Source organism: Hippocampus guttulatus, chromosome 2 (genome assembly GCF_054856545.1).
Source record: "Hippocampus guttulatus isolate MCC_2025c chromosome 2, RoL_Hgut_1.0, whole genome shotgun sequence".
Taxonomy (NCBI): domain Eukaryota; kingdom Metazoa; phylum Chordata; class Actinopteri; order Syngnathiformes; family Syngnathidae; genus Hippocampus; species Hippocampus guttulatus.
Genome location: NC_141262.1, coordinates 18,895,203 through 18,917,583, shown reverse-complemented (window position 1 = coordinate 18,917,583; position 22,381 = coordinate 18,895,203). Strand labels below are relative to the sequence as shown.

The 22,381-nt window shown below is 41.6% G+C and overlaps 1 protein-coding gene across 1 annotated transcript in view; it reads right to left on the bottom strand.

Moving 5' to 3' along the window:
* slit3 (slit homolog 3 (Drosophila)) overlaps window positions 1-22,381 on the bottom strand; it is a 232,868-nt gene that overhangs the window by 60,723 nt on the left and 149,764 nt on the right. The window contains exons 7-16 of the mRNA XM_086100527.1: window positions 21,900-21,971; window positions 18,757-18,920; window positions 17,285-17,429; window positions 12,855-12,926; window positions 12,014-12,085; window positions 9,608-9,679; window positions 8,883-9,026; window positions 7,688-7,851; window positions 5,047-5,197; window positions 1,053-1,127 (exon numbers count right to left, since the gene is read on the bottom strand). Coding sequence (XP_085956653.1) covers window positions 1,053-1,127; window positions 5,047-5,197; window positions 7,688-7,851; window positions 8,883-9,026; window positions 9,608-9,679; window positions 12,014-12,085; window positions 12,855-12,926; window positions 17,285-17,429; window positions 18,757-18,920; window positions 21,900-21,971 — 1,131 coding nt within the window. The remainder of the gene's footprint in view (window positions 1-1,052; window positions 1,128-5,046; window positions 5,198-7,687; window positions 7,852-8,882; window positions 9,027-9,607; window positions 9,680-12,013; window positions 12,086-12,854; window positions 12,927-17,284; window positions 17,430-18,756; window positions 18,921-21,899; window positions 21,972-22,381) is intronic.

Genomic DNA, 22,381 nt, shown 5'->3' with positions numbered 1-22,381 from the left:
TATTGGACAGTACCTAATGTCCCAACTGGTGCGAACAATGTTTTATTCATGCTCAATTTTGTCGAACAAATTCCTAGTATATTCTTGTGAGAACACACCGAAAGAAATCAGCATATGCCAGCTCTGTATAGAGGAATACCGTTGGAACAAATGTTGAAACGGTCGGCAGGAAACAGCCACCTCATTTACATAATAATGAGCCGTCCTCTGAACTAGACAGATAACATTGCTCCGTGCATGTAGCTGCCTTAACAAACATATATATGTAGAGCAAGTTGCGGGGACCTTGAGAATTATCACACTGCTGCCGTTACACACGTCAAGGTGTGAACGGACCAGAGAAGGAAAATAGTCGTCTGTTGCTTAGTAGGCAAGACCTCCTCTTCTATCAGATAATACCAGAGATGCATGGTTGTTGACAGCCACAATATATCATCTAATTTTAAAGTTGCTTATGATAGACAGAACATCCGTCAAAATGTACAAAAAAAATCCCCACAGGATATAAAAGTTATTATTGAGAATTTGACCTGTTCTAGGAATATATTTCTGACTTTCTGTGCATATCGCTGAGTAAATACGCTGTAGAATACAGAAGCAAGAGAAATTTTAATGCAGAAAAATCGACATATCTTGCATTTCTTGAGTGTGATAGCACTTAAATATACAAAGTTTGTAATACGCATGCTGCAAATCACCTATATAGTCCAATAGACGTTATTTCGTTGGCTGGTGTTGTACTGTATGTCTGGAGAGGCTGGCAGTTGGAAGAGCTCATGGCAGGAGTTAGCATCAGTTGCTAGTTTACGTGGCTACTCTGAGTAGCAATAAGATAAGAAAACCTTTATTTGTCTCACAATGGAGAAATTCGCAATGCAAGAAGGGGTACAGTATATCAAACTGAAGTTAAAGTACACCTTTTTTCACAACTACTAGTACACATCGATATAACGTGACACATTGTCTACCCATGTTTTAGTACGCCGGTGTACACTGAAATAACTCTAAGAAGACTTGTGAGATCATTTTTAGGCACAATGACTCATACGTACATTTTCCTCAAGTTTGGCAGCTTCTTGAACATCCCGGTCGCCTCCAATAGGGCAATCTCATTGTCGTTGAGCCGCCTGCACAGTGAAAAGGACACATTTAGATGGTCAGATGGGCAGTTCAGTCACATACTCAAACCTTTCAAAGTCAACACAAACAAACCTTTATCCATCCATTCATTCATTCATTCATCTTCCGAACCGCATTATCCTCACTTGGGTCGCGGGGGGTGCTGGAGCCTATCCCAGCTGTCTTCGGGCAGTAGGCAGGGGACACCCCGAATTGGTTGCCAGCCAATCGCAGGGCACACAGAGACGAACAACCATGCACGCCCACACCCACACCTAGGGACAATTTAGAGTGACCACTCAGCCTGCCATGCATGTTTTTGGAATGTGGGAGGAAACCGGAGTACCCGGAGAAAAGGCCCGGGGAGAACATGCAAACTCCACACAGGGAGGCTGGAGCTGGAATTGAACCCGGTACCTCTGCACTGTGAAGTCAACGTGCTAACCACTGGACTACCGGGCCGCCCTTTTATCCATCCATCCATTTTCTAATTCACTTATCCTCACAAAGGTCATGGGCATGCTGGAGCCTATCCCAGCTGTCTTCAGACAGTAGGCGGGGGACACCCTGAATCGGTTGCCAGCCGATCACAGGGCACACATTTGTGCTCAGAATCACAAGGAGGGGCAATTCAGAGTGTTCCATTAACCTACCACGCATGTTTTTTGGAATGTGGGTGGAAACCGGATTACCAGGATAAAACCCACGCGCAAGAATGGGAAGAACATGCAAACTTTACATTGGAAAGCTGAAGCCGGAATCAAACACTGCTCTTCTGCACTAACTGTCAAAAGTGCTAACAAATTGACCACCGTGCCATCCTACAAGGTCTTTAGTAACCCTTCAAATGTTAACAAGACAAGAGAAGTGATGTTGCTAATTTAAAGCAGAGGGTGAAAAAATACGAGGAGAAAACAATGAATCACTTCTATGGGGTCATCAATACCCACAATGTCCAAAGCCCAGGCAAAACGAAACATCTGTTTTATTGAGGCTATTTTTACTAAAAGGCTATTAAAAGAGCCAACGTTGCGCATGCTTGTCTGTTTAGTTTGCCAGTTGAACATAACTGAGGTAATAATTTGCTGCATATAGGTATGTAAGGCACCTTAATCACACTATAAATTAGGTGAGTGTATTCAAAGAGAAACTATTCTCACCAATAAATTCTTTACAGTTGTGGCAGGTGGGAAGAAGAATCGTCAATAATACATTAATGAGGCAGGTTATAAAAGCCATTAGTTTTTGTGGATGCTTTTAAGGGTGGGAAGCCATGTTATGGAAAAGAATGTGCTTTGGACACATGGAATACGTACGCGTGTCAAATTTCTGAGATGAGTCGATTTTGAGGAAGCAGCATTATTGGACAGATTGGACACGATTCCAGTGTCATTTTTTTGTGGTAAATATTACTTTAGAAAAAGATCTTTCTAACTGTTGAAAATGCACTTTTTGGAGTACTTACTGAACACAGAAGACAGCAAACATTTATTTTTTTTTTTTTTGTAAATTACTTCCATGGACAAATCTGAAATTTTGGTTCTCTCTTTCTTGAGATCTGGATTTTGGCCTGTTTTATTGTTGCTTCTTTTCTCTCCTTACTGTCTGCATCAACCAAGTTTCTCCCTCCAAAGTCCACCTCTATTTATGCTGATCATTTATATATTCATGTACTGTATGTATGACTTTTACATTGTTTCCTGTACTTGGCCAATTTCTTTTTTTCAAATGTATGAAAAAACTGTCCTCTGCTTGAAATTATTCATCATGTTATTTTTGAAGAGCTACTTGATTCTGAATGATAGAGACAACACTTCCGTGAAGGTTCTGTGTATTCAGCATTCATTTGTATTCTTGATCCAGCAGGGGGTTCCACTCCAAACTATTTTGCCTTTGTCTCGTATCCTGCATTTTTTTTCATCAATATTAGAAATTCTCTGCATCACTGTGCTTTGTGGCAACCAGTTGTTCCCTTTATGTGCAGCTCTAAGGACTCGACTTCATCACATATTGCTTCGACGTCCTTACATTTCATGTCATTCTTTATGTTGAACAGCTTGGCTGAATACTGAGCAGGTCGCCGTCTTGGTCCTGTCTTATTATAATAATCCCCTATCAGCCTCCAGTAGAAGCTGAAGACAGAGCCACAATACTTTAAGCCTTCTCATAATGTAATCAGGATATCCCTGTTGCATATTGCTCTCTCTGTGCTACCCCATTTATCACTGCTAAAAAAGGATACAAGGGACTGTTCTGTATGCGAGTGCGAGAGATGACGGATATCATGATGGCTCCTTTGGGGTCTTGGAGGCAGACGGAACACATCAATGAGAAGGTTTTTTTCTTTTTTAACATGGAAGTTAAAAAAAAAAGGAATGAAAGATAAAGATAGCGACACGGCAAGATTGGGGAAGTTTCGTGTTGATGTATTCCTGCAGAGGGGTGTGCCTTTGTAAAAGTGTGCTGTGGATATTAAATACCCAGGAAAGTGAATCCAGAAATTTGTTTCTAAATAGAATGGAAGGAACCTCGATTTAACGGACAAAAAATTACTGTCCGGTCCACGCAAGCCGACCCCGAGTACTGTGCCTTTCAAAGTCTGTTAGGTCTAGATTGGCCACACTTGATCAAAACACCAGTAAATGGTGCCGTGGCACCATCAACAGACTGGTCACTGCTTTTGTTGCTCTCTCGTCATAGATAACCAGACTAAGAGGAGATTCGAGCAAGCTAAAAAGCATGCCAATGTGGCAGCCATGTTGGCAGGGACGACTGTCACATCAAAGTTATTGGAAAGTATGGATTCTAGTTAGGTCCGGTGTACAATATACTGTATGTTTTTGACGTAGGTTTGACCATTTACATTGTTGTTAGTTTTTATTTTTTTTTCAATTTATTTATTTGTGCATTTATTTCTGTTAGTTTGAATTTGTATTTAGAGTGGGTTTCCTATTTTTTTTTCAAAAATGGCTTTATTTTAGTTTAGTTTTTATTAGATTTAATATTAGTTTTATTCCATCCACATAACTTTCCGAACTGCTGAGGGCCGCGGGTGCCCTCAAGCCTATCCCAACTCTCTTCGGGTAGTAGCCCTGAAATGATTGCCAGCCCATCATCAAGTATTCATTTAAAAATATATATATATTGAGTATTTTTGGAGAACAAAAAAAAAAAAAAATCGCTAAGTATTGTGTAATAATGTAAAATTCCCAAATGACTGACCCTTTTTCTACTATACAGCCAAACAGCAACACCAAAATGAATATTTTCCAAATAAATCTTCAAAGCTCATTCATGAAATGAATTATTTTCATTTTTCATTGATTTTCTGAACCGCTTTATCCTCACTAGGGTCGCGGGGGGTGCTGGAGCCTATCACAGCTGTCTTCGGGCAGTAGGCGGGTCACCCTGAATCGGTTGCCAGCCAATCGCAGGGCACACAGAGACAAACAACCATCCACGCTCACATTCACACCTAGGGACAATTTTAGAGAGTTCAATCAGCCTGCCATGCATGTTTTTGGAATGTGGGAGGAAACCGGAGGACATGGAGAAAACCCACACAGGTACGGGGAGAACATGCAAACTCCACACAGGAAGGCCGGAGCTGGAATTGAACTTGGTATCTCTGCACTGTGAAGTCAACGTGCTAACTACTCGGCTACCGGGCCGCCCTGAAATGAATTAACAAAGAGGAAAATATTTGGACATTTTTGCTATAATTACATCGGTCAACCAGTATTTTAAATTTTTTTTAATCAGGGATGGAAGTAAACTTTTCTGCATTAATTTTTGTGCTGATTCAGATTCTGAGCCCTTGTTTTTTTCTATGGCACATAAGGTTTTGATTATAATAAGAATAATAATATCGTAATATATTTAGAAAACAATGCAAGACATTGTGTTGCAAACATACATGTGACTTACAGATCAGTAGTGTGTTCCGGGATGTGTGAGGGAATGCGGGTCAGTTTCAGATTGGAGCAGTCCACCACGGTGCCCTCGCAGCGGCATTTCTCAGGACAAACCAGGTCCTGGAAACACTCACCGCTCAGACGGCTGCGGTAGTCCTCTTGACCTGTCAACAAGGGAGCGAGCAACAAAAAGTGACTATAAAACTGCACCATCAGATGAATGACAGCTACAGTGGGCACATGGTATTATTAACCAGCTGCATGGTCCTCTCCATTTCTTTACTTGGAATTTCTACTTTCATACAGAATTTCTACTTTCTAATTAACAACTTGCACACTTTAATGTTACATTTTCAATCAGCATGATAAAGTTCGCTCGAGTCGGGCCATGAGTGGAATAATTTAATTTTAATAAAGTCTCTGGGCTACCACAAACCATGCCAGTTGTTATAAGGAAGAAAGTAAGGAAAACTGTTGAAGAGATCCTTTTTTTTTTTTTTTTTTAAAGAACACAGAAAGCTCGTTAGTTGTTACTTTAATGGCAACAGACGAAGGTTCAGAGGTTTTAAAAGGGGCACTGGGCTGAGCCATGCTAGCCACTGAAGCGCTGCTGTGCAACCATTTTGTAGCTGGAGCAGGTGTGTGGCAGAGCTCAAATCTCAGCAGACATGTGGCGCAATAATTAAAAGTACAAAGTGGCAATTAACGTACTCTTGCTACTATCTACCTCTTTTTTCTTTGTGAAAGTTCCAATCTTTGGTCGGTTCCATTTATTTTGCCATTACTTCATTTAATAATACGCAGTGCAGTCATTTAAAGAGAACAAATTATTAAATGACTTGAATTTATTAAATTCTTCAACTGTTGGCTTTCAATAATTAAAAAAAAAATGCTTCCCAAGATATAAAACCAAATTTAAACAAAAATGAAAGTTTAAAACACTGAAAATTCCCAGCAGCTTTTTCACTGCGCTGCACTGGCTCTACTTCTTCGATTCCCTAAATATCCACACTACAGTCAAAACATGACAAACTGACATCCAATAACAAACAAATTTTTCCATTCGAGATGAGGAAGGAAAACGGGCTGCTGCAGAAAAGTAGACACTGAAACCCCTATTGCACTGAGGGGCAAACATTTGCGACTTGTGGCGAAGTTTAGTGAATGCGCCGTTTGCCAAATATTCGCCAACCGTGTTTGTTGCAAAGAAAATTCTGAACGCAATTGCATAGGATAACTGCTGATGTGAATAAAGAATGGTAGAAGAAATATCTTGTCATATTTTGCCTTGATATGAGATATTTAATCTTAGTTGCAAAATAATGTCTGGTTTTGCTGATATTAGGCATCAAGATCAGGTAGTGTATGGAGCCGAGTAGGTATCATGGTGTGCAAACGGGGCATTCATGTCACAGTCATATATATACACGACATGTTTTATTACAACATTGAGATTAAGAATCCGAGTAACGAGTTAAGAATCCGAGTCACGTGATTGGCCGGTAGACGCAGGCGAGCATGTGCCAGGCGGTCCCTGGCGCTTGACGGAACCATGTGATGCCACAGCAGGCGGGGCCACATGGTTAGATCAAGCACAAGAGACAGCTGCACGAGCCAATCAGAGCGCAGGTCCACACAGGAGGCAGGGTTGGGGTGGGTAGGGCGGCAAAAGGGGCAAGGGTGCAAACAGAGTGGGAAGAGAGAATAGTGGTCAGGTCCAGAAATGTTCAGGGAGGAAGAGGATGTGCAAGGAGAGGACAGCCAGAACCAGTTTGAGGCGTTATTATAGGCTCCGGCATTATTTCTTTAAATAAGTGTACCACCGAAAAAAAACAAATCTTGGCTCTCCAAGTACCGCTACCATGACCAAAAGGCAGTAGTATAGCAGTAGTGTCGTGGTTTTCATTAAAAACAATACAAAGGTTTTTGTCCTAAAACATATAAAATATTATTAAAGGCCATAACACTGAATGTTGCGAGAAAGAAAAGACTGTAAAAAGACTGTAACACTCAGCATTGAGGTTGAATCATCTCTCGACAGACACTATACTTAGGTAAAAAAATATATATAATATGGAATCTTATATGTGCATACGTCCATCCATCCATCCATCCATTCATAGCGCCGCTAACGTTGCAAAAACAAATAAAAACAGCAATAAACATTTACCTTACTTGCATGTGTTTCTGAGAGAATTAGAATTTTTTAATGGTAGAAGCTGATGGTTTGTAGGCTGGCATAACAAATTCGCAAATCATTCTGACAACCAGCAACATCAAACGGTTCTCTTAAGTACTTTTTTCCGTCTCCTAAGGCCCCAATAATTCCATTTTAAATTAAGATCTAAACAGCGGTTGAATTGTCATTTCCTTATTTATGCCTTCCTTAAGTTGTGGCGTCAATCTGTGAAGGTTGATAAAACAAAACAAAAAAGAACAAAAGTTTTTGATCAAGCAGTCGAAAGAGCAGATGGTTTTTGAATGTAAGGAGTAAAAGTCCAAACTCATCAGACAAATACTCAAAAGTAAAGCACAGAAACCGGCAAAATATACTTGACGACAAAATACCAAAAAATCCTCTACAAAATCTATTAACTACGATCACAAAGTATTTGAACTCTTATTTTCTTGATGTTGTTATTGTGTGCCCTTACCTGTGCAACGAAACTTCTTGCCTTTGACTTGGCTGATGCGCTTGTTGGCCAGCCTTCTGGGGTGGCTGCAGCGCGCCCCACTGGTCTCGATGGGGTTGTCGAACAGAAAGTCGGCCAGCCACTTCAGGTGACAGTCGCACATAAAGGGATTCTGGGCCAGATGACTGTGGTGAAGAGAACACATTTGTCACTATGTGCTTTCTTTGTACTGATGCCTGGTGACTCTGCTTCAGTCAACCGCCAGGACTTCAAGAGTCCATGCCAATTTGTGAGGAACTGCCAAACATTGTAATAAAACACAAATTACTGTGTTTGGGCTCATTTACTTGAACAGTTCATTTGGTATACCGGGATCTGAGAATTTGCATTTTGATGTAGATGCCCTATACTGGTTCATATTCCATTTATCAAATAGGAATTTTCCTGCTGTTCTTGTTGGCCCCTGTAAACCAAAGTCTGTCAACCTTCCCTTCGGTGTCCCTCAAGGGTCAATCTTAGAGGCCATGCTCTTTTGCACTAAACATGCTTCCTCTCAGAGATGTCATCGGCAATTTTAGAACAACAAATTCAACCTCGTTGAAAAGTAACTACAATGCACTGATTATGAAATGGAAATATGAAAACATTACAAGAGTACAAAGCAGTGTACTTCTTCGAAAGTGAAGGACATCCAAATTTACGTGCATTTTCCTGACCTAAAATAGCATCCGATTGCGATTGTAAAGTCATATGTGTATTCATTATCATTATTTGCATAATTTTATCAATGGAAATTAACTGAAAAACAATCCATGCCGGCCCTCCTACTTGGTAGGGACTGAACAGTGACTGACTAGCATTTCAGGCCTTGCACGTTCATTGGATAATCTTACGTCAATCATTGTTAACAGCTTGACTGATTGATGCCTTCCCAGCGAATTTCAGACTCATTCACTTGTCCCTGTCACACAAACTTCACCCAGGTGTGCTTTCACATAGCTGGTGCTGCTTCACAAAGTCAAGAAAATTAGATGCATGGCCATATTTCTGATGAGCCTTTGTATTTTTAATGTTCTCAAGCTTTTAAAAAAAGTTCTTCTGGAGTTTAATTTTAATTTGAGAATATTCTTCGTGCCCAAATACTGTATATGATGTCCACTCCTTATAGAAATGTTTTTTTTTTTTTTTTTTAAACTAAGAATGTGTAAGTACTTACAGAGTTTTAATGGAGCGCAGTGGTGTGAAAAGTCCCTTGCTGATGGTTTGTAACTTGTTGTCGTATAGTGAGAGCAGGTTGAGATTGTGCAAGTCCTGGAAGGTGTTGACGCGAAGACAGTTGATCTTGTTGGCATTCAGGAGGCTGAAACAAGCAAAGATTTAAGAAATTTCACATTTACCTGCATGCTCTGTGAGAATTGTCATCTTTAATGGCAGGATTGCATTGTTAAGGTGTTAAAGAAAGGTAAAAGACGGAATAACGGGGAATATAACCTTTATCTCTACCCCAGTGATCACAAGCAAATGTGCAGAAAAATTACCGGCTGGAATTTTGCTCATCCTCGTTGTCTTTGCTTGACTTCACTTTATGGGGGAAAAGGCCCAGAACATTAAGAGTTTCTGCTGGTGGACTGCAGCGTTTGCAAGGACCATATGTCACACTTACACTGAATTCTTTATTTATTTTGACCACATCCTGCAACGGTGCCGCAGTTTTGAATGTCACCCCCACAAGAATTCATGAGAAGCTGACTTGTGTTATTTCGTCAAATTGCATCATTAGCATTGTTCATTGTTGACACACACCACGGAGGACAGATATAAAGACATTTTCAATCAATGTTGTTTTTTTTTTTTTTTCTTGGTCATGATCTGTCATCTGTTTTGGCTCATAATCTTTCTTATTCGTGATGGTGACGCATGTATACCGAGTAGAGTACTTACAGTAGCTGCAGGGACACCAGGCCGTCAAATAATCCTTTCGGCAGCTCAGTGATCTTGTTGCCATACAACACCCTGCATGGGACAGTCACCAGTGACATCATTTAGCTTATGACGTGGAAAAACATTCATTGTTTGTATGAATGGTGCTACTAGAACAAAAACAATAGAGTATCCTCGTGGGAAAACCAATTTACTACATACTGTCGTATGAATTAAGTCAATTGAGTTTTATTTTATGAGGGGAACGTGTACACCATGTGGTTGGATGGTTTCAGCATTCACTTTTCGAAAACAATACATTGGCCGACGCTGAGCCAGCCACATGTTAGGAAGGGTTGTAATTAGAAATGTCATATTTTGGCAATGTTTTTTTATACCTTTGTGAATCGCAGCAGCTGCTTCATTTAGAATTGTTTGCTTAAGAACAATAGCAAAATGTGGAGATGTGAAGCAGACTGGAGGTATTTCCATACCTTTGAGACCTCACTTATAGCTCACGTGCTGCTTCTGTTTTTTTATTTTATTGGTTTTTTTTGTCGTTGACCACCTGCCAGTCAGTCTGGATCAAATCATTTGCATGCAGGAAGGTTTAAAAAAAAATTACAGTCTGCCCTTATTTGCAAAAATAATCAAGTGCACAATTAACTGCCTTCCAAGTCCCCATTTCAGGTATTCTCTATCAGAACACAAAATTTATCCAACCACAGAGTCAACAAAAAAAAGAGCTTTGTTGCGATTGATACTGTCAAAACGTTCATCGCTACATATAGAGCACTATAGTGGAGATAAGGCTTGCAATTAGAAATGTTCCTAATGTTATGGCCACATCATTAGCCACAATAAAGGGTCAAAAAACAGCTGTGGGATGATGCTACAACAGTACAGCACACAGCGTTCACCGTTTTCTTGTATTAATAATGACACCCGATGGACCTTGATCACAATCTGAATGCATACACAACAAAACCAATAACAATTAAGAGATGCAGATTTTAAGACCTGGTTCATCTGAAATCTATTTCGTATTTTCTCACTGCGGCCATTGTTTTATCTCGTTCGATGATCCAAATCTGCGCTTGATGTGGCGTGCTCTATCCCTGCTGGACCCGCGACCCACCATTCACTCCACTCGAGTGATTTCAATTTTTGCCCCATCACGCCTCAGCTTGCCTGCACTGACAGAGGCCACATCTTAATGTCTCCATGTGTGTGTGTGTGTGTGTGTGTGTGTGCGTGTGTGTGTGTGCGTGCGTGCGTGCGTGTGTGTGTGCGAGTGTCCCAAGTAACACCCTACAGAGCCTTCACCTTGTCCGCCCTTCCTTGTCCGTCTGTCTGTCTCGTTTTCACGTTGCGGATTGATTCAAATTAAACTGTCCTTCATGTTCTTATCACACTCGGCCCTCTTTGAGACACGCAAACAACACACACACTGGGTGATTACATGCACAAATTGGGCCACACAAATCAAAGTGTGTGTGTGTCCCTTCGGGTGTCAGACACAATATTTGGATTTGCTAAATGAGTGGAAATGCAATTACTTCACCAAGTGACGGAATGCACATTCGATACCTGGGTCGACTTAATCCACCTCTCAATACCAATACGACCACGTCGTATAATAGAAACCATTTGACTAAAACAACCAAAAAAAAAAACCACTGAATCAATCAACATCTATAAATGCAACTTAATATGTAAAAAAAAAAAAAAAGAAAACGTCATGACAAGAAAAATCTACAATCAATTAAGGGCCTATAGATGGCAAAAGATAAAGATTTTTTTTAACCCTTTCATGCACCCTGTAACCTGATAACGTCCACTGTAGTAACCGCTGTCCCTGAAAGGGTTTATACGAAATGAGGCTATGGCCGGACTAAATGAAGCTCCTGTCCTCACCTCACCATAGCTCCTTGCCACCAAGATGTCACACGCAAGTATATGCATTTGTGCAGAATGCTACAGATGTGTTTTGCTAGCCAAACTTGCCTTGCACTTACCAACCAATCAAGAGGACGGATTAATGCTGATGTCATTGTGAACCAGGTAGCTGGCCCTCTGGGGAAAATTTGTTTGATTGACAGTCCCATTGCGAACATAGTTTTAGTTACATGGGTGACTATTAATTGTCAAGGTGCAGGGCAGACTAGATTGACATGGCAACACAAAGCCTGGAATGTGATTGGACAAAAAATATATACGATCCACATACATAAACTGGAAGCAGTGCAGCCGAGAAAAAACACAACAAAACGAAGAGTATAACGTTTTAGGAATACATGATTACTATTTCATGAACCAATATTAGAATTTCTGATATAGATCAGAAGTCCTGATACTGTTTAGCATTGAAAGCCTTGGGCGGCTCTGACTTCGCCAATTGCGTTCATGTGCATGCCAGACACTTACAGGGAGGTGAGCGAGCGTAGGCCGCTGAAGGCATCGGAGGCGATGTCAGAAATCTGGTTCTTACTCAAGTCTCTGTGGGAGCAGAAGAGAGAGGGGGAAGTTAGTGCATTAGTGATACAGATGTCCTCGAACTGTCGGCGACAGTATACATCAGCAGAGGTCAAGGGAAGGCGCCTTGGTAAGGAGAAAACGAGGAAGTCGATGTAAGTAAATGAGGTGGTGGATGATGGACAGGCAGATGGGATGAAATGCGGCGGACGTGAGGCAAAGAGTGAAAAAGAGCGAGGGGAAAAGCCCACGTGGCGGCATGTTAAGCGCACGTCGTTCACATCCATGAAGCCAGATTTATTATGGAACGCCCCCGATGCTGGAGGATGATTGAGCGGCTGAGTGACGACCTCACGTCCTTGCAAATGTCAGTTGTGATGTTATCGGTGGACATTAGCATGAGAAGGAAGGGGACCATATGTGGGCAAAAGTCTTGGGACAGGAAGTGACAATGGTAGCACTTCTGGTGGTTATCTTTTTATAATAAATCATGTAATGAGAAACATGATTCAAAAATCAATACAAATGAATTAAACTATTTTTAATTTGAGGGAAAAAAATGCTTCAACGGTACCTTGAATCAACAGATTTTTTTTAAAAACTAAATTGTAGTATCGTGGAGACAGCTGTCTTATATTGAGTCAACTGTTTAAATTTAGGATGTTCATCACATTTTTTTGTGTGTTTATATGGCGTTACGTACTGATGCAATCCATGAGTATTGGAATCTATTCCTGCATGTTGTGAGAAGAATTTCAACTAAATTTTCACAATCCAGTATGGGCAGACTTACATCCTCTTGAGCTTCTTGTAGGAAGAAAAAGCTCCGGGCGGGACGCTTTTGATCAAGTTCTGCTCCAGACGACTGCAAAGACACAAATAAGAGAGAGACAACATTCAGTTAGATTTTAGCAGAGAATAAAGAATATATTCCTGTGATAATTTCATATCTGTCTACATGCATAGCCGCCCTGTTTGCGTTCAAACACCCATTGTTTTAAGCAGTACAACACCACCACCTCGTAGATGCTATTTGTTAGCCTATGGTGTATCACATCATGTGTTAGCATTAAGCTAGCTAACATTTTAAACAGGTACATTGATATGGTTTGTTTTAAATAGAGCATGTAGATTCTCTTTTATTTGAAGTTTGGTTTGACAGTAACCTTCGGAGAGTAGCATTTAACAGCTGAAAATTTCATTTGGTACACCTGCACAACCTAATGACGTTTAATTCATAAATTGCACCAAAAGTAGTAGATTAGGCTGGGTTTTTTTTGTTTATTGATCGTGGTTGAAGTTTGCAGTGGTGTGCCCTGCACTGAATCAACTCAGTAAATCGATCATGAAAAACAGTTAGACAAACCGGTTTATTCATGGTTACTTTGGCTTACCTCCACATTTCAAAAACATGCATTTTAGAAGTCTCTAATATCCCCTCAGTGTGAATGCAACTGTTGGGTCAACAGCTGAGCCCTGCGATTGGCTTGCAACCAGTCCAGGGTGGACCCATGTCTCATCTCACAATCGGCTGGGAAAGGCGCCACCCCAACGGGGAAGAGGAAGAGTGGATGGTTCATTTAATGCGGTAGCAGTCATCCAAACCCGGGAAGCAGACCATCATGTGCACAGTAGTTTGTGGACGGCAAGCCTCGACGATAATGACGCAGACGTTGGCACGCCGGATAGCCCGACGCTGCTAATATTCGTTTTCCAAATATACTTTGTGCAAAAACAAAGCATTTCGCACGCTACTTTCTCAAGCCAAGAGCCAAATGCGAATGTACTACATCTCCCCCTCCCACACCCCTACCCCCCTCCTCTCCCTCTCCACATGACTGATTACACTGGCAGCATTACCGCATCACTTGGTTTGGAAAAATACACTGTGGTCGAGAAGCATCCAGCTCATGTATTCTTAATGCCTGCTTGTTTGGAGGACATGAAGCCGGAGGATGAAGGAGGAAAACCTGTGGATGTGTGAAGAGAGGAGCCAAGGCTAGGACCAGGGTCAGCCGTCACCATGACGGATGGGCTCTCACCACACCCTCTTATCCTCCTCCTCTTTAACCCGCACTCTGTTCCGTTCTTGACCTCTGTGCCTTTCGCATCCATCCATCCGTGCGGACGTGTTTGCCATTACGGTTGAAGGTTGCCTCGTTGTTTCATTTGACAAGAAAAATATTAATGACTAAATTGCCCAGGGTGTTCGACAAAAAAAGTCTTTTAGTTGTGATGAACATGTGTACAACAACACATATGCTACTGAAGACAGATTTACTTATCAGGCTGGAAAAGAAAAAAAAACTAAAAAAATGATACTCTGAAGTATGGTGCCCAGGCGACATGGAAAGGATAAAATCTTGATTTGTACTCAAAGAGACTTTTATATCCAGCCAAGTGGCTCTGTGTCTGCTGATATTTAGCTGATGCTGTGTAACATTTTAAATTGTTTGATAACATTCACATTTCGGTAAATGTAAAGCACTGGGATTAAGCACACCTGCCGCCATCCCAAGTGCCTCTGATTAACCTCAGATTAATTGCAGCTGTTCTAGTAGGTTTTCCTTGACATTTGTTTTGGATTTCTAGCAATGAACGTGTCATGAATTGTGTTTTTTCCTCCTAAATATTATATATATTTATAGTAAACAATTTTAAATGAAGTGTTGTTGTTGTTGGTTTTTTTTTTGTCATTGATTTTGTTGACAAATGTTTTTGGGTGTATGCTGGCTGAAAGCATTTTATGTTCCTGGACTGGGTTTCCATCAAAACATACCTCCATCCATCCATTTTCCGAACCGCTTGATCCTCACTAGGGTCGCGGGGGGTGCTGGAGCCTATCCCAGCCATCTCCGGGCAGTAGGCGGGGGACACCCTGAATCAGTTGCCAGCCAATCGCAGGGCACACAGAGACGAACAACCATCCACGCCCACACTCACACCTAGGGACAATCTAGAGCGTCCAATCAGCCTGACATGTATGTTTATGGAATGTGGGAGGAAACCGGAGCACCCGGAGAAAACCCACGCAGGCCCGGGGAGAACATGCAAACTCCACACAGGGAGGCCGGAGCTGGAATCGAACCCGGTACCTCTGCACTGTGAAGCCGACGTGCTAACCACTCGACTACCGGGCCGCCCAAAACATACCTGTATCTTAAATTTATGTCCAAAACATATGGTGCGGTACTTTAAATTTACAGAATTCCTTTGTTTGTTTCTTGGTCAGTGTTCTACTCTCCACATATCTCCACCTTAATAAAGTATTGGAAGCCCATATCTGACTGAACGACGAAGGATTGCGAGTGTGTCCACACGTAGTGAATGTTATCAGGGTTCGTTCAGTGTTGCAAACAGTCACATAGACGTTCGCCAGGCATTCCCAAACAGTTTATTATTGGGCGCGAACAGTTTTTCTTATGGCCGTCAAATTTTGAACATGTTTAACTCTTTCAGGGACAGCGGTTCAGATGGTGAACAGCTGATCAGGTTACAGGTTATCATTATTGGTGTATGAAAGTGTTACTTTTCTTTGCGAGAAGAAAACCTGTTTGAGATCATTAAAATTGTTGGCGGACGTCTTTGCGACTTTAAACAAACCTTAATGGGGGGAAAAAAACAACATACACTGCGTGCACAACCTCTTGCAAACCTTCACCGCTCGGTCAGATACGAGCTGTACGCATCACTGTCAACCTAATTCATACAAGGGCGTTGCCATCATTAAAGGAAATTCAGATATTGATAAGGGCAATGCACAAGCGCTAGTTATTAAACAAAATTCTCTTGCTGAAGGCGACACAAGGTTGAAACAAAGGCACTTAAAGGCTTAACAAAATCGGATGCATTACATGCAAGTCACTTTACAGGCACAAAGAAAAAAAATCTATAAGGCTGAGGTGACGATTAGGTGATGAGTGAAACACGGAGAACATCGATTTGGTTGTGCACACACTTGCGGTACGCGCACATTTGACAGTGAGCCATACAGCCAGCAGGCAGAAATTTGACATTGACTCAAGTGATGCATTGGGAAAGATATGCAAGTCATCTAAAAAGTAGAAGAAACATTTGGCTTATGCTAAATGGACACAACATTGGCTATGTTGATAAAAAGGGTCAACCATTTCCAGTGAAGGTTTGGAAATCTATGATTTCAGAAAGGAAGTTGATATGAGGAATTTTCAAACTATTTTGGAACAAAAACTTTTACTGCGATTGCAGGAATTTGCACTAAATCTCATTGTCTCAGTCATAATAGTGCAACAATATTTTCCCCATAACCACTGTTATAGTGAGTCCCACAATTATAAATATAGCTTCCTGTGAATTTGGATCAAAGCTATAAATTCAACCTTTTTTGGGGGGGCTCTTTTTTTGCATTGCTTGTTTCGACAAGGGCGGCCTGGTCGTCAAGTGGTTAGCGCGTCGACCTCAAAAACATGCATGGCAGGCTAATTGAACACTACAAATTTGTCCCGAGGTGTGAGTGTGAGCTCGGATGGTGGTTCGTCTATGTGTGCCCTGCGATTGGCTGTCAACCAGTTCAGGGTGTCCCACACCTACTGTCCGAAGACAGCTGGGATAGGCTCCAGCATGCCCCGCGGCCCTTGTGAGAAAAAAGCGGTCCAGAAAATGGATGGCTAGATGGATGTTTTGACAAGTCCATGCAAGGTCTGTCACCTTGTACTGATCCCTTCCCTCTGCCTCCATTAATTTCCTTTTAAAAGTGTGTGCATTATTTTTTTCATGTACGGTATTTATTTTTTAATCCTCAGAACTTTGCATCTATAAATTAGATCTAATTTGAGGGGGGAAAAAAATTCTGCCTTTGGAAATTAATGCTAAACTTTGATTGACAGTTATTCATTTATCAATACATTGATTATTTTGGTTTGCAGACAAAAACCGAACTTTATGTATTTTTTACCTTTTTTAAGCAGCTTTGATATTGGACTTGTCAGGTGTTTGGAACAGATACAAACCACATGAGGACAACGGGTGTTTTTGTGTTGCATTGAGTGACTGAACAAAATGCAGTCGAATAAAAGTTTAACTTTCACTTCAACTTAATAAAAGCTTTTTTTTTCCTTGAATACAGTTCAAATTGAGTTGAAAACACCTCCCAGCAGACTTACAAACACACCCACCCACCCACCCACCCACACACTATATCAGGACTATTAGCTAAATGTCCCCTGAAGTGAACAGCAGCCTTACATCTCTATGATGCCCTCTGGGAGGTTGGCGGGTATTTCGGTCAGGCTTTTGCGGCGGCAGTCCACGATGTTGTTGTTGCATGTGCAGCTGGCCGGGCACACCGCCACCAGGGGTGCACACGTCCTCGGCTCGATCTGGGTGGGGCCTGGGGACGAATAGATACATTGGATACACACGTACAATCACATGAAGGAATTGAAATAAAAATAAGTTAAGCAGTTGCAAGATATAGCACTCCGACCAGTAAAATGCAATTGCGATATGGCAGTACTGATGTTTTTTTTCTCCCATGTGACCCAATTTGGATACGAACATAATATTTTTGGTGTTAGTAAATTTTAAAAAAGTTGGAAGAAAGGGAAATGAAAGGGAAAGGGAAAAAGGGAAAGATGAAACAATAACAAAAAAAAAAAAGAACAATGATAAATGCAGAAAGGTCCAACAGAAGAACACCCAGCACAAATAGTCTTGATCGGGGCCGTGTAAGCAGAAGCAATGAGGCTAAAGGCTAATAAAGAGAACGCCGCCTGACTGTCTATTAGCGGCGAGCTGAATCAGACGCCTTTAAAAAGCGATAAGAAAAGCCTTTCTTCTATGCGCCTTTTGGCTGAACACAATCTTTTCTGCATACTGTCACATGAGAAGAGACACCTTAATGTTGAGCTGTCCGAGCTCTGCAATATTGGAATAGCTTGTTATATGGAGACAAGGAGGTGTGCCTGTGCTGTTCAAGTCAAGAGTGCAGCTCAGCCCAACATAATGCATTTGAGTGTTTTGACTTTTTTGACCTTGGATACTTATATATATATATATAGATATATACAGTATATAGATATATACAGTATATATACATACAATTTTTTTGGGGGGGATAGTAATTTATTTTCCAAAGAAAACAGATAAAACAAAAAAAATCAAAAATCTGAAAAAAAATCTATTTTTCGGGATAGCAATTTAAATTCCGCCCAAAATTTCTTAAAACCAGGAAAAGAAATTCACCATCTAAATAACTAAATAAATACACACAAATAAATCAGAAAAACTTAAAATAAATTCTCCAAAACAGAAGTCAATTTGAAGCAAAAAATGTTGAACAAGTTTTAGATTCAGATGAATACAATATGCTTTGACAAAATCATTTGAAACCGTTAAATCAAACCATCAATAAGCTTTTTCGTAAAAAATGGGGGTTGCGTCCCCCCCCCCCGCCCCCCACAACAAAAAAATTGATTCAGGTATTAAAACAATATATATATTTAAAAATAAATCTGAAAGTAGGTAAATCTTTGTTCCACTGTACAGTGACCAACAGTAGATTAATAAAACAAAACAAAACAAAAAACATCTTGTATGGGATGCAGTTGTTCCTAATGTTATGGGAGCAATGACGAGGTCTCTCACACAAAGATGGGATGTAGTTGTTCCTCATGTTATGGGAGCAATGACGAGGTCTCTCACACACACAAACTCACCACTGCAGACAAAATCCTTCTTCTGTACATCGGGAACGTTCAGGCCCCTCATGTGGGCGGGGGCCATGCACTGAGTGAAGGGCGCCAAGCCGCGCCTCGCTCGCAACCAATCAGAGAGCCAGGACAGGTGACAGTCGCAGTGAAGGTTATTGGAGTGGAGACGCCTGAAAGTGAGGGATGCAAAGCAGCCAAATGAATTTTTACACTTGCATTAAATGTCTCCCCCAAACTTTCTGAGCGACCATGTTGCGCATCCATCTGACAAAGAGGGGGGGCTCTTAACCCTTTCATGCACCCTATAACCTGACAACATGATAAACTGTCCACTGTAGTCACCGCTGTCCCTGAAAGGGTGCATCTCAATCTGAGGTTAAATAGTTACTTCAAGTAGTCGCTTTAAATGTGATCTCTAGAACTACTGCATAGTTTAGTTATCCACAGCCAATATCAAGTCTTATTGGGTGGAAAATCAACCATAGGCTTGAAATGAGAATCTCCTGTAACTTTGCATGAATGAACAAGACGGAACACAATGCGAAAAATCAATCCGATGTGGGATTTTTTCCAATTAATACTTTGCATCATGTGCAGCTAATGTTCATAAGAGACAATCACGCGTCTGTCATCTTAAGTGGCACTTATGCCACTAAATCCTGTGCAAAATGAGTTCCTGGCGAGCTAATGTTCGTTGGTGGGTGGGATATTTTTTCCCCACAAAGCTGAGAGACTCCGCGGGTGGACACTTTAAGAGTCGTGAGGCGGAGCTGAGGGGGGTGTGGCAGGGTGGAAAAATGGCTGGATGTCTTGTCAGCATATTACATGCCGGCTGGGATATCTGGCCTTTCACAAGACAGGCCTCCCTTTGTAATAAAGCCGAGGACAAACCCTGTTATGGAACAGAGATGGGCTCATTGATGCTAGCAGCGGGGCTAGTGGGTTTTAATACCGCATTCCCATTATAAATCCAGTTTATAGTCAAACCCCTGCCTGGAGATAGCCGCGTCTCGGCCCACCCCCGGCTCCAGCCTTAATTACTGACAAGTAGGATTAAAACATGAGGCACAATGCTGTGTGTGTGTGTGTGTGGGTGCGTGTGTGTGTGTGTGTGGTGTGCCCACTGGATTTGAGGATGCTCTATTGGCTTAATTGTGCTTAGGTTTTGTGGTGACGAAGGTTTTAATGTGTGTGCGTGTATATGAGAGAGAGAGAGAGAGAGAGATTCAACATTTTTTATTACTTGGCAAGAAGTGTGTTTGTGTGTACTTGTATACGTATTCACATATAGCACACAGTATTTCTTTTTAATTGTCCTGAAGTGTGTGTGAGTGAGTGAGAGAGAGAGAGAGAGAGAGAGAGAGAGAGAGAGAAAGAGAGAGAGCGAGAGACGGAGAGAGAGAGAGACATCCAGTAATTTTGGTTTCTTGGCCAAGTGAGCGTGTGCACGCATGTGTGTCCTCGAACCACAAGGGCACATTTTTATGACCGTTAACTACGAATTTAGTGAGTGTCGTTTATTTAAATTATAGAATGAGATGTCAAGTCAAGAAGTGGCTGCAAAAAAGATAAAAATGTGACCTAAAGTCACAATACGTAACAGCTTTGAAAGAGGATCACGTCTTCTGGCAACTTTAGTCTTTGATAATGATGACATATCGGACCACCATTAGCATCAATGCTAACTCCGATGCTTTGGCAGCTTTTTTGTTGCTTGCTCACACTATACAGATTCTTCCAAAAGCACACAGTGCATGTCTTTAATTCTGCGCACGCACACGCACACACGCACGCACGCACACACACACACACACACACACACACACACACACACACACACACACACACACACACACACACATGGAACTACATGACAGTGAAGACACCATGACTAATGACTGGACGAGAAGCCGAAGCGGAGTATTGACATGCATACGGTGTTGGCTAAGAAGCCGAAGCGGGAGGAAGTCAGTCACTCCGTCACTCGGCTTTGACAGACAACAGTAGCGGCGCGCGAGGCCTTCTGATGAAAAGATATTGGATATTGGTGATTCGCCACTCAATCTGCCGCCAACTTGTTGCCGCGCCGCTGCCCGAAATCCAATTTTGCGCGGTTGATTTGGAGTGCCGTGAACACACACACACACACACGAAAGATCATTTTGCGATCGGTGGGAGATGGGAGCTGCCATTCAAATTTGAGCCGAAAAATGGTCATAAAGCACAAATGGATTTGGTGAGTCTGTACGGTGTTGCGTGGGTTTTGATACACTGTATGTTAGGCCGGGGTGGGGGAGGGGGGGTATTTCCGCAGGGGAACAAATCAATTTCACCGCAAAGCTATACAAAGGCACCACGACAAGCCTAGCATATGGTCAATGAAACTTAAAATTGTTGCCTGTCACAAAGTCAATGAAAATACCAATAAACTTGAGAAAATGATGTTTCTTCTTGTTGTCTGTCTACATTTTCAGTCAACAGGGTCACATACAGCACATTTGACAATAAAGTTGTACTTGATACTTGATAGTACAGTGGACCCCCCCGCCCCCTTGCTACTGTCAGGGATTGGGCCTGACCGCCAATAACGAAAATCCACCAATAAATCACGCTCATTATAATTGCCCCCGCCCCCTCCCCCTCCCCCCCAAAAAAGGTCAGTAATGTGGGGGGGATTGGTCCCAAAAAGATGTGAACAAACGCAAATCTGTGAATGTCGAACCGCTATTTGCCGGGCTCTACTGTAAGCCGCAAAGGTTCAACTGAGGGTTCTGACCGCTGGTTCCGTAAAAATCAAAAAAAAAAAAATGACATCATTAGCCCATGACTTATGATACTGTTCGTACAACAATAAAATTTGATCAACAAATCAATATTAAGGTTAGCGCCCATATGACTGTTAGTTTTCTTTTGAATGACATTGAATGACTATGAGTGGAAAAACATGTCGTCACCTTACAAAGTGGACAAAAGGCAGCCCGTTTTTGGCCCATTTTGAGAGCTCGAGTTCTGTTACAAAGCGCAAAATTTCATGGCTGAACTCAAATTAGGGGCTAAAGATGTTTGTATGTCATCACGAAGGTTTCCATAATGCACCTTTACGTGTGTGTGTGTGTGTGTGTGTGTGTGCGTGTGCGCACTCTACTTACAGCGTCCGCAACTTGGGCATGTGGTTGAAGCTGGACAGCGGGATGAGGGTAATGTTGTTGTTGTTGAGAGTGCTGCACACAGAAAAAAAAATGGGAGAGTGAGAGAGGAAAAACAGATTCATTAGACGAGTTCCAGGAAGCGTGCGCAGATGCACATCACAATAAATGTCATTACAATCTACGCTAACCCCAACGGAGACAAAACATTCAAATACTCCTCGCCGTGCCACTGCTTGTTGCTCCAAGCGGCTCTTTCAACAGTGTCGACTCGCTCGTAAAATTCTGACATTTTGACGAGCGCAGATTATGCTTGCATTCTATTGTTATGTCTTTGAAAGATCACAACACGTTGTCTGGAAGTACTTTGAGGGCTCAAATCGGGCTCGAAAATACAATGAACAACCTCAACCAAATGGAACACAAAGTATTAGGGCCACCCTAAAATTAAAATAAAGACATTAAAAACTTAATTTACTCCTGAA